This window comes from Rhodamnia argentea, chromosome 3, assembly GCF_020921035.1.
Source record: "Rhodamnia argentea isolate NSW1041297 chromosome 3, ASM2092103v1, whole genome shotgun sequence".
NCBI lineage: Eukaryota > Viridiplantae > Streptophyta > Magnoliopsida > Myrtales > Myrtaceae > Rhodamnia > Rhodamnia argentea.
In genome coordinates, this window is record NC_063152.1 from 24,269,506 (window position 1) to 24,281,161 (window position 11,656).

At 38.4% G+C, this 11,656-nt stretch overlaps 1 protein-coding gene and 1 long non-coding RNA gene across 2 annotated transcripts; one reads left to right on the top strand and one right to left on the bottom strand.

Annotated features, from left to right (window-relative positions):
- Positions 1-2,154: 2,154 nt before the first annotated feature.
- On the top strand, positions 2,155-4,425 carry LOC115729039. Its single transcript, XM_030659469.2, has 4 exons — positions 2,155-2,263; positions 2,969-3,095; positions 3,171-3,243; positions 4,028-4,425. The coding sequence occupies exons 1-4, from the start codon at positions 2,236-2,238 to the stop codon at positions 4,292-4,294; spliced, it is 495 nt and encodes a 164-aa protein (XP_030515329.1). The 5' UTR covers positions 2,155-2,235; the 3' UTR covers positions 4,295-4,425.
- Positions 4,426-8,344: 3,919 nt separating this feature from the next.
- On the bottom strand, positions 8,345-9,392 carry LOC115757141. Its single transcript, XR_004017291.2, has 4 exons — positions 9,285-9,392; positions 9,127-9,180; positions 8,552-8,621; positions 8,345-8,460 (listed from the first exon to the last, which is right to left on the bottom strand). It is a non-coding gene; the product is annotated as an uncharacterized LOC115757141 (long non-coding RNA).
- Between the last annotated feature and the right edge of the window lie 2,264 nt (positions 9,393-11,656).

Genomic DNA, 11,656 nt, shown 5'->3' on the forward strand with positions numbered 1-11,656 from the left:
TCCCGAATCGCAAAAATCCACACTCATCACCGCCAACGGCGGTGAATATTGATTAGGACACCGTTTCGCTTCAAGAGACCAAATTTGAGCCCGATCCGATGTTGTCGACTTGATCCGCCGATTCTTAACATATCACTGTTTCGCCTTTCGATTGAATTTTTGTCTGTCCAATTCATCTAGAAACGTACTACTAATACATTCTGCATCACTCTAGCAAAACTACAAAAGCTGATAAAATTTGTCATTTATGAAATGTAGGGAAAATGGCAAAAGAAGGGTTTTTTTTTTCAATTTAATTTTAAAAAAATATTTACGAAATGACATCTAGATCCTCGTCCTCCTTAATTTCATATATCTCACCAATTTTATTTTATGAATATTTTCAATTAATTACATAATTACAACGTTATTTATGAATTATAGATCTTAATAATTTTTTATATTAATTATTACTAATTATGTTATAAAGATAAGCTTCACAAAAAAAATTATAAATAAAATAAATATAAACAGGTTAAAAAATACTAAATAAACTAAATATTATAAATATAAATAATTAAAACAATTAGAAAAACGAAATTTAAAAAAAAAAAAAAAACCAAGCCTTGCTCGGCAACTGCCGTTGGCAGTTTTTTCTATATCGATTGGAAAAAAAAAACCCTCCTTTCCCTCTTTCCTCTTTCAATCCATTGGCAAACTGTCGTAGGTAGTTTTTTCGATATCGAGAAGTAGCATCGAAGGGAGAAAATGCAAAATTGACAAGGAAAACGACGTTTTTTGGGGAAAAAGCCGGGCCAAACCGCCTCTATGGGGGTTTGCCAATGGATTCGTCTCGAAAAATTACGTGAAATAAAAAAAAAATCTTCTCAAACGAACGTCCGAGCGATGAGATATGCTCTTCTAAAGTTTTGTCCTTTCTTTACTCGTTTCCACTATTTTGCTGCGGTTTTTAATCTTTCCATGCGATTTTTAACTCCTTTGCTGCGGTTTCCCATCTATCTATTACTGCGGTTTCCAACATATTCTTGCGGTTATATTACATTATATCATAACATTATTTATTAATTATAGATTTTAATAAATATTTACATTAATTATTACTAATAATGTTATAAATATAAGCTTCACAAGAAAAAAATTATAAATAAAATAAATATTCTAAGTATCAATAATTAAAAAAAATTCGAAATTTAAATTTTGTAAATACTAAAAAAATAGGAAAACCTATCTAGATGATCTCAAATCGTAAAAATCCATTGTTCATCACCGCCAACGGCGGTGAATATTGATTAGGATGCCGTTTCGCTTCAACCGACCGAATTTGAGCCCGATCCGATGTCGTCGATCCGATCCGCCGGTTCTTGATACATATTATTTCGCCTTCCGATTGGATTTATGTCTGTCCAATATATGAATATATCATGAACATCTCATTTTTTTTTTCATATATCTTACCAATTTTATTTTATGAATATTTTAAATTAATTACATAATTACAACAATATTTATTAATTATAGATCTTAATAAATTTTTACATTAATTATTGCTAATTATGTTATAAAGATAAGCTTCACAAGAAAAAATTTATAAATAAAATAAATGTAAACATGTTAAAAAAATACGAAATAAACTAAATATTATAAATATAAATAATTAAAACACTTAAAAATGAAATTAAAAAAAAAAGCCCCGCTCGGCAGCCCAACTACCGAGCGAAGCCCAAACTCGTAAATATTTATTTTTAAAAAATAGTTTCGTAAATATTTTAAAAAAAATTAAATTGAAAAAAAAACCCGAAATTGTAACGGAGGGTGGTGGATCGAACCTCTTGTTCTTATCCGAAACACCCCCCCTAAAAACAAAAACCCTTTTGTTCACGAGATCGATGCGAAAGAGAGAGCGGAGGGCCGCACACGTGGCTTCAGGGCGCAGGCGGATTGGTCAACGTCGGAACCCGAAGATAAGTAGGGCCCACTTGCTGCAAGGCTCCTGACAATGGGGACGACACGTGTCAACCGATGTGGGGTCCGATATCATCCGGATGTTTCGGGATGCGATGATCGACTATACGAGTCCATTGGAAAACTCATTGCAACCGGGACCGCTCAATCAATCGGAGCGGTCCACGTCGGCACGTAGGCGTTGGAGCTGCGCGCAGAGTATCCTCCCACTTTCATTTAGAGAGAGAGAGATTGTACTTCGTGCTTTTTCTTACCTGGCTCGATTACGGCGCCATGGGACAGATCTTCGACAAATTCCAAGGTAACCGAACCGCCATCTCTCTCTCTCTCTCTCTCGCTCTCTCTCCGATTCATCGTTTCCAGTAATCAACACCTCTCCGAACGGGATGATTCGGGCGTCTCTGAGACTTGTTTTTTTTTTTTTTTTGGCTACGTGGTGATTCATTTTTTAGTCTCGAATCGTTGAGAGTTGTTGCTATACGAATCGTTCCAATCCTTTTTCAGACAGAGAATCAAGTAGTCCCCTTTTGTCTGCAGCATGCATGTCTTTTGGATTGAGAAACCTTTTCAGTTCATAACTCACGGCGACGGAATTCTTGTCTGGGTGAGCTAGATAACTTTTGGGTTCTTGTCTAGCGGCAGCTGCCCTGGTTTCTGTTGACGCAGGACGTTCTGCTACTGATCCTGTACACGGTGGTGTTGGTTGAGTTCTTATGGAACTCCCTTTGCGGGGCTTCGTGGCATATTCTGTTCATTTTCCATCTTCTATTACAAGATGGTAATTTGTTTGCTGTAGGGGATCTGAATGCATCCTTGATATTGCTCACCATGTCAGATTTATGCTTGAAAAATTGCATTTTTTTGGTGCATCGTAGATGCGTGCGTTTATGGTGCTTCGCGCATGCTTTTCCAGTTAAGCTTCAACTTCGCGATGGAGTACCCAAGACAAAGCAACTTGTTAGTGAACTTTTTAAGATGCGCTTGACAGTTTTAACATATTGTTCAGGCAAGGAATGGAGGCGAAAGCAAATCAGAAAAATTACCGATAAGGTTTTCGATCGCGTGACAAACAATGTTGAAAGAGCTAGCCTGACGTTTGAAGATCTATATATTGCTGTTTTGCTTGTGTACAAGTAAGAGTCTCTGGCGAACACCTCTCTATACTTTATTTACCCGGCAAGTAGGATAATTTTTTTTTTCTGTTGTAGTGATATCAATAAGCATCTGCCTGGTCCACATTTTGATCCACCCTCAAAAGACCGAGTTCAAATAATGATACAGGTACTTCTCTCATATCCTCAATCGTACGCATCAAAGTGCATTACACCACGAAGTGGAGTTTAGTCCTCTACGTCCTGTTCTTCTTTTTCTTTGCAACGCAACCTTCCCTCCACGGTGCTTGACACGTGGGGATTTTAGACTTTAGAACATGCATTTCCTTGAAGAAGTGTTCTACTACCGCTTCGTATGTCTATATGGTACTAGTTGGTGTGGTCGGGCAAGTTTTGGCATGCCATTCAGATGCTGACTCTGAACTTCCTAGAAATAGGAGTGTTAGGTTGTGCAAATGGCTATAGTAAGCAGTGGTCATTCAGATGCTAACTCTGAACTTCCTAGGAAAAGGAGTGTTAGGTTGTGCAAATGGCTATAGTAATCAGTGGTCCTCAAAGACATGGCCTCCAATCCATTGATGGCTGATTTATAGATCATCTATGTTGATGTTGACATGGATGATCACATGGGGTAAGCTATATAGCTTGTTGCTTTTCCATGGTTATAGGATATTAGCGATTGTTAGTTGAACTCGAGGTTCGAAGAACTCAAACTAGTATGTATTTATCTCCCTGGAAGTATCAAATGCATTTTATTTGAAATTCTCGAAAGGATCCTCATTGAAATGATGGTCGTAGCCTTTTTGATCCAAAATACTTTAATGCTTGATAGATTGATTCGGGAAGCGAAGAAAAAATAGTGGAATCAATATTTGTACAAATTGACCGATCCATACATCTGATGGTGCTTGTGCTTGAAATTCTTGAAAGCGTATTCGTTGCCTTGTGCACAGGAATCCGATGTCAACATAGATGGACAAATCGATCGTGAAGAATTTGTGAGTTTCATCGAGCGGCTAACGTCCGACACATTTATAGTCGTCAGTCAGGGATTGATTATCACATTGGTTGTGGCACCTACTATTGCAATGGCAACAAAGAGAACTACCGAGGGTGTCCCAGGAATTGGTAAAGTGGTGCAAAAGTTACCAAACTCAGTTTATGCATCGCTTGTGACCATGGCCGTTGTGCTGTTCCAGAAGTCAATCCAGGAGGTTTAACATTCCAGTTTAATATAGTATTGGATACCTACATCTACAATATACTGAATGATATTGTCGTTATGTACATGTTACTTGCGAAACAAATGTTATGCTTAACAGCTAAGATTATGATATTTATTTTTCCTCGATTGATTATCTGTGAGAAGATTCGAATTCTTGAAACTTGAAGGGCCTGGTCGCCGATAATAGCAGCTGGATATTGCCACTCGCCACACATTCTCAGCTGCTACCTGTGCTGTGCTGAGCTGTGGGAGCCTAATCAAAGCCGACATTTTATTTTCACGGTTTTCTGTGGTCTTGGAGAAGAACATTTAAAGATGAACTTAAGATATGATAGTATAAAATTAGAAAATCTCTTTCATACTGTTGAGGGTTGCTTCACAACATCTCATCATATTTGCTTTCGTGTAAATATGAAGTGAAGAACGTGAATTTGGTATTGCTTGGAATTTCATGCATTTTGAATCAGTTTGGTGGCTGATTACAAGAGATCAGTTATCACCTATTGCCGTGCCTTCTCTAACATGCTACATATCCAGAAAACGCCTTGTTTTTTCTCCTAGTATCCTTCTGTTTTGTAACTGGAGTCGAGGGGAAAGAAACAGAAAAAGCTCATTGAATTGGCCGACCCACTGGTTGCAGAGATTACCTTGGTGGGCATTTCTTGCAACCCATAAGTTCGCCACAGATTTAATTGAGTTTCGATTCGATTATGTAGATGGAAGACTTGCAGGAGACCAGGTACTGCTCTTGAACTTGAACTTGAACGTTCAAAAGCAGAATAATAATGCAATCTGAAGGTACACGGCAAGCAGGTACACGAGACGACGAAACTGGCAACGGTGATTCCATATTGACAAGAGTAATATCAAAATGCATCTATTATTTCTGGTACGAGACGCGCACTGTGCATGTACCATCCACTTCACTCGATTCAACAGCCGGGGAGGCTCCTCTTGAACCAGTAGCTGGCCTATCTGAGAGGAACTCAAATGGGATTCAGAGCTAAAGACAGCAAAAACTACAGCTGAACAGGCGCTTCTCGTCGATCTTCTGCTCACGGCCCAACAATAATCTCGAGCACCTCGCAGTTAAACATTGAAGAACAGAAAAAAGCATCAGATCAGCCTACCTTCCAGCAGCTTGTGCCAATTTCATGGTACCTTCGTGCCTTTCCAGCTTTGCTTTTGGCCGAATCAAGTTGTTCTGCCAATATTAACATTGGTCACCTAAGTTCCGATCAAGTCTTTCACCCAATCGGTAGGATAGATCACATACTTAGCTCAGATGCTTTCGCCTTCTGGATGGTCATTCCGAAGTACATGTTCCGGTTTTTCTAATAAACAGACTGATCAAAGAATAGAGAAGTAAATGACTCCTCTTTACCTATCTTCAAAAAGACACATTCATTGTATTTATTTAAATCTATAATGATACATATTTGGTTTTATGAAGTTCAAATTCTAAACTCCAACAATCTTCCTTTGTTTTTATGGTAAAGAGCAAGAAATGATAGATTCAGTATCTACAGTATGAAATATGAATCTCTTCAATTCAAAACCTTTTCAGTACATAGAGGTTAGTGTTCTATCCATGCTTCCTGGAAGTTTCTGCCGATAACTCTGGTCTTCTCAACTCATAAGATTGCAGTTCAGATCTCACAGCGACAGAATTCATGTCTAGATAGTAAACTAAATAACTGCTGAGTTTTTGTCTAAGCAGCACCCCGGTTGCTGTTGCTGCGCGACATTCTGCTATTGATCTTGTACATGATGTTGGTCAAGTTATAATGAAATTTACCATTTCCTATTACCAAAGAAGCAATTTGTTGCTGTAGGGGATCTGAATGCATCCTTGACATTGCTTGTCACGTCACGTGTATGCTTAAAAAATGCATTTTCGGTCCATCTAGATTTCGTGTGTTTTATGGTGCTTCACCCACTATTTTCCAGTCGTGCTTAGTAGTTAGTAAACTTTTTAGATGCATTTGACAGTTTTAGCTTATAATTCAGGGAAGGAATGGAGGCGAAAGCTAATCAGGAAAATCAACGATAAGGTTTCGATCGCGGAACTAACAATGTTGAAAGAGCTAACCTCTGGTTTGAAGATCTATACATTGCTATTTTGCTTGTGTACAAGTATGAATCTCTGCGCCAACAACTCTTTATACTTTATTAACCCAGCAAATAGATTAAACGTTTTCTCTCTTCCAGCAATACAAATAAGCATCTGCCTATTCCACATTTCGATCTGCCCTCGAAAGACCAAGTCCGAAATATGATGAAGGTACCTCTTCTTGTATCTTGAATGGTATGCCCAAAGTCTATTACGCTGTGTAATGAAGTTTGCTCCTCTACATTCTTTTCTTCTTCTCTATGCAAATGTGAGCTTCCTTACACAGTGCATACTCGTCAGCATCTTCGACTTCTAGAGTATGGATTCCTTTAAAGAAATATTACCACTTCATATCTCTATTTGGTACTAGTTTTCAAAATTCTTGAAAGGATCCTCATTGATATGATGGTTTTGTAGCCTTGGTTTTGGTGTTTGAATGATGGGCTCGGGAGGAGAAGAGGAGGTTGTGGAATGAATATTTGTACAGATTAACCGACGCATACATCCAGCAGTGCTTGTGCTCGAAAGTCATATCATTTGCCCTGTTTACAGGACTGCGATGTCGACCTGGATGGAGAGATTGATCGTGAAGAATTTGTAAGGTCCCAGCGGCTAACATCCGACACGATTGAAGTGAAACAAAGAGAACTGCTGAGAGTGTCCCTGGAATTGGTAGAGGGGTGCAAAAGTTACCGAATTTCAGTTTATGCATCGCTTGTGACCATGGCAGTTGTGCTGTTCCAGAAGTCAATCCAGAAGGCTTAACACTCTTTAAGTAATTCAATATGTTGGTATCGGATAGCTTCATCTACAATGCAGCACATGATATTGTAGTCGTGTAACACGTCACTTGCAAAACAAATGTTGATACTAAGCTGAAATTATGATACTTATCTTGCTTTGATTGATCCTCTGCGAAAAGATTCGAATAATAGCAGCAGGACATTGGCAAATTGCAAGAAGCACAGACAGTTACGGGCGGAGTTAGGTCTGCTTCGTTTTCTCTGTTTTCTTTAGTCTTGGAGAACATTTAAAGATGAGCTAGGTCGCTTCGCAAAAAGCTAAGTAAAGACCGCGGATTTGGTTTCACTTGGAATTTCATTCTGAATCAGTTCGGTAGTACTTGGTTCGTTTTGTTTTAAGAAAAACTGCAGAAAGCTTCCGAACAAACCTAGTCAGCCATACCATGGCTGGTTACAAGAGATCAGATCATCACTCATTGCCGTTCCTTCTCTCTAGCATGCTACATATCCAGAAAGCGCCTTGTTTTATCTCCTAATATCCCTACGTAGGGCAACTGGAGTGAGGGGAAGAAGGAAAAATCTCATTCAATAGGTTGACCCATTGGTTGCAGAGATTAGCTCGGTGTGCATCACTTGTAACCCATTCCACAGATTCAACTAAATTTAAATAAGATTCTATGCATGAAGTTACCGCAGAAGACCCAGTAATGCTGCTTTGAACTTGAACTAATAACTAGCCAAAGGTTTTTTTTTTTTTTTTTGGACAATAAGTAGCCAAAGTTGAATAATAGGGTTTTGGTTCCTTTGGGTGAGTGTGCACAAATTAGCACTCGGAAGAGGTGGGGTCGAGAGCTCGTTTCTAGCTTTCCGAATTTGACAACTTGTAAAAGCAGAATACCGCAATCAGAATGTACACAGCAAGCAGGCACACGAGACAATGAAAATGGCAACGTAACGCGATATTGACAAGACTAGTATCAAAATGCATTTATCATTTCCGATACCAGTCGAACTCAGAGCATGTAGTACCATCCACTATGCTTACTACAATAGCTGGGAGGCTCCTCTTTAACCATTTAGCCAGCCCTTCTGAGAGGAATTCAAATGGGATTCAGAGCAAAAGCCCGCAAAACTACAGCTCAAAAGGCGTTTCTTATCAAACTTTTGTTCTAGGGTATAACAGCTTGAGTACCTTGTAGCTGAAGATTGAAGAGCAGAAGAAGCATAGCCAGCTATCTGCCATTTTGTGCCGACTTCATGTTACATTCAGCCTCTCCAGCTTTGCTTTGGCCGAACCGACTTGTTCTGCCAAATAGTCATTATTACTACCGGTCATAAAAGCTATGATCGCGGAATGAAAAAGTCTTTCACCCGAACAGTAGGACAGATCACATACTTTGCTCAGATGCTTTCGCCTTCTGGATTGTCGTTCTAAAGTATATGTTCCCATCTTTCTGATAAACAGACTGACAAAGAAAACAGACACAAATGAACCCCCTCCATTTCTTTCAGGGAAATCAAATTTGGAATACATGTCAAGAGAGAAAACACTCATTTATCGGGGCAAGGTCACTCAAAACAACAGTTTTCGATCTGTTCTGGCCCTTGCACTTATGTAATCAGATCAGTCAAACATCGAAGAAATCGCCGCATTATTCTGCAATAATCTTCACATAACGGCATCCGTTTTACGAAGAATTCATTCCTACTGCAGCAAGAGGCTTGCTTTAGTCTCTCTGAACAATTTTTCTTTTTTTTTTATCCTGAGGAAACAGCAGCTAAACATATGCACTCATTGGGGCTTCTGCTAAGGAGAGGCTACTACTATCAAACTTTGAAAAGTGAAAAAAGAAGCAGGATAACCCGTAAAACCGTCCCATTTACGCGCGGATCAGAATCAAAATCGCAGCTTTTGACGATTGAACACTCGAAAGAGGGCAGGAAATTACGAAATTAGGGCTTTGAAGGTACCCGAGAAGGCCGAAGACTGTCGAGCTCAGCGATGGCGATCTCATGGTTTCTCACCTGAATCAGCCACACCATGGCTTTGTGATCAGTGGAAAGCTACAATTTCAGGAAATGCACCACACACAGAGACACTAAGCGCGCGTATGAAGAAGAGAGTAGACCTGCTTGATGAGATCGCGTTTGGCGTCTTCCATCTCTCTCGCTTCTCTCCTTGTCTCTCCTGCTTATTCTGGGATTCGAGTCCCGGCAAACGTCCCTCGGGGGTCTTGCGTTGTGACTTGTCTGTGCTCTGCACAGATTTTGGCTTTTACCTTATAGAGCAAGAACCTTCTTGAAGAAATGTAGCGTTAATTCAAACGAAAAATCCTTGTCGCCTAAAATTTATTCTAAACCTTTCGATTTAATTAATTTAGTCACTTTTTAATAATTTTTTAATTATTTCAATTCCATATTTTTTTTAATTTATTTTTATTTTTTTTTTCTTATCCTTGTATTATTTTAATTTTTCCACTGTAGCTGACTAGGGTCATTGGAGCTTGCCCGCCAACTAGACAAAGGCTACAAAGTCCTCACTCGGCCTTACGCCTCCCCCGACCATCGTCGGTTATGGGCGAGGTGCAGGTGCAAGTGATCGCAAGTGAGGCAAGTGGTGAGGTTGCCCTCACCCACCTTCACCTGTGCCTTGTCCTAGTAGGTGGTAAGCTCCGGCAACCCTCGTTGGCTACCGTAGAAAAAGAAAGAAAAAAAGAAAAAAATGGAAATAATTAAAAATAAAAAAAAAAAAAATTTTCAAAGATTATTATAAAAATATATACGTAAACGCCAACTGTGACATGTAGGACGACCAACATCCACGTTAATAATTTTTGACCTAAATGATCCGGATGGGATAAATTAGCAAAACGTGAAATTATTTTTGACTAAATTAATCCAATTGAAAAGTTTAGAGCCGAATTGACTACAATTAACACAATATGAAATTTATAAAACGTTTAGTCAATTCAATCATAAACTTTTCAATTGGACTAATTTAGTAAAAAATAATAAAAAGTCCTAAATATTTTGTCATTATGTCAATTCAGTCCTAAATTTTTTTTTTGTTTACCAATTGAGTTCTAAACATTTTGTATTTATACCAATTTAGTCAATTCGGCTAATTTTGGTCATAAATCATTAACATGGACGCCACCCATTGCACGTGTAAATGCTGGTCTTGAGTGAACAATTATTTACTAAGCATTTTAATGTATTTTTTTATTTTTATTTTGTATTTTTTTTTTCCTGTTTTTTCTTTTTCTTTCTTTTGTTTTTCCTACCCTTCCTTCTTTCTCTAGTTCTTTTGGATCACATTTTTCCTACCCTTCCTTCTTTCTGGGCTAAGTTTGGTAACTAAAAAAAAATGTGTTCAAAAGCTTTGATAAAAACTCGTCTTTGAAAGTATGAAGGAGTAGTCCGGAACAAAGGGTTGCAAAAGTGTTCATTTTGGTTATAAATGGTGTTAAAGCTTTGATAAAAGTGTTAAAAAGAAACAGTATTTTGTTTCGTACTCAAATGTTCCATTTTGTTCCGACCTTTCACTTTTGGCGTTACTACGCCTCGACTAGACACATTGGCTCGAGATGAGGGCAAGGGAGTGGACCTCGCATGCCAATGACCGGTAGGGGCAAGCCTGGCTCGCCCATCACCGAGGTCTGGGGATTGGTTGGAGGAAGAAGGAAGGGAAGAAAAAAAAAAACAAAGAAAAATAAAAGAAATAAATAAAAAAAATTGAAAATTATTAGCAATTTTACACGTTAGTGTTGGCCATGCCATGGAGGACGGCCAACGTCTATATTAGCCATCTTGGCTATTTATTGGCCAAATAGACTAAATTGTCACAAATGTAAAAGGCTTAGGACTCAATTGACCAAAAAAATTAGCTAAAAAAAAATTTAAGACTAAATTGATACAATTGCAATAAGTTTATGACTTTTTTGGTAACTTTCCCGATTTTTTTTTTTTGTACTTTTTCCTAATCAAATTGAGTCCTACTTTTGTGAAAACCTTGTGTAAACCCTTTTTTCCCAAGAAATTGATTAAAATCGAAATGATGCATCTCTAATTTGTCTTTGTCAAAATTAAAGCTCCATCTTTATAAGTTTTCACTTTCTGTTTCGAATTCCAGAAAACTCCTCAACCCACGCCACCCTTACCATCTACCAACACGATCCAAGGTACCATTCCCCGCTCGGATTTGGGCTTTTAGCCTAGACAAGAACAATTTTTGAATAAAAATATAGGATATTACCATAATAAATTCTTTTACACTAGTTGTCTATTAAGAGAAACTCGTCATCCTATGTCATGTTAACATGTTTCGTGAGCTTTCAAGTGCAAATTTACCTGCTTTGGATTTCTTTTATAGGGCATTTGCCTTAGCAAGCTTGCTGTTCTAGCCACTTGATTCATGGGAACTACTGAGCATTCAACCCAAATCGTTTAATCAACCAAATAGGTCTGTGCCAACATCCATCTCACACCGCCGGACCGCAGC

What these genes read in the sequence shown, in the direction of transcription:
- LOC115729039 (XM_030659469.2), top strand. Translation starts at nt 2,236, where the DNA reads ATGGGACAGATCTTCGACAAATTCCAAG. An exon ending in GATCTTCGACAAATTCCAAG is followed by an intron (nt 2,264 to 2,968) that starts GTAACCGAACCG and finishes CATATTGTTCAG; the next exon opens with GCAAGGAATGGAGGCGAAAG. An exon ending in GAGTTCAAATAATGATACAG is followed by an intron (nt 3,244 to 4,027) that starts GTACTTCTCTCA and finishes CCTTGTGCACAG; the next exon opens with GAATCCGATGTCAACATAGA.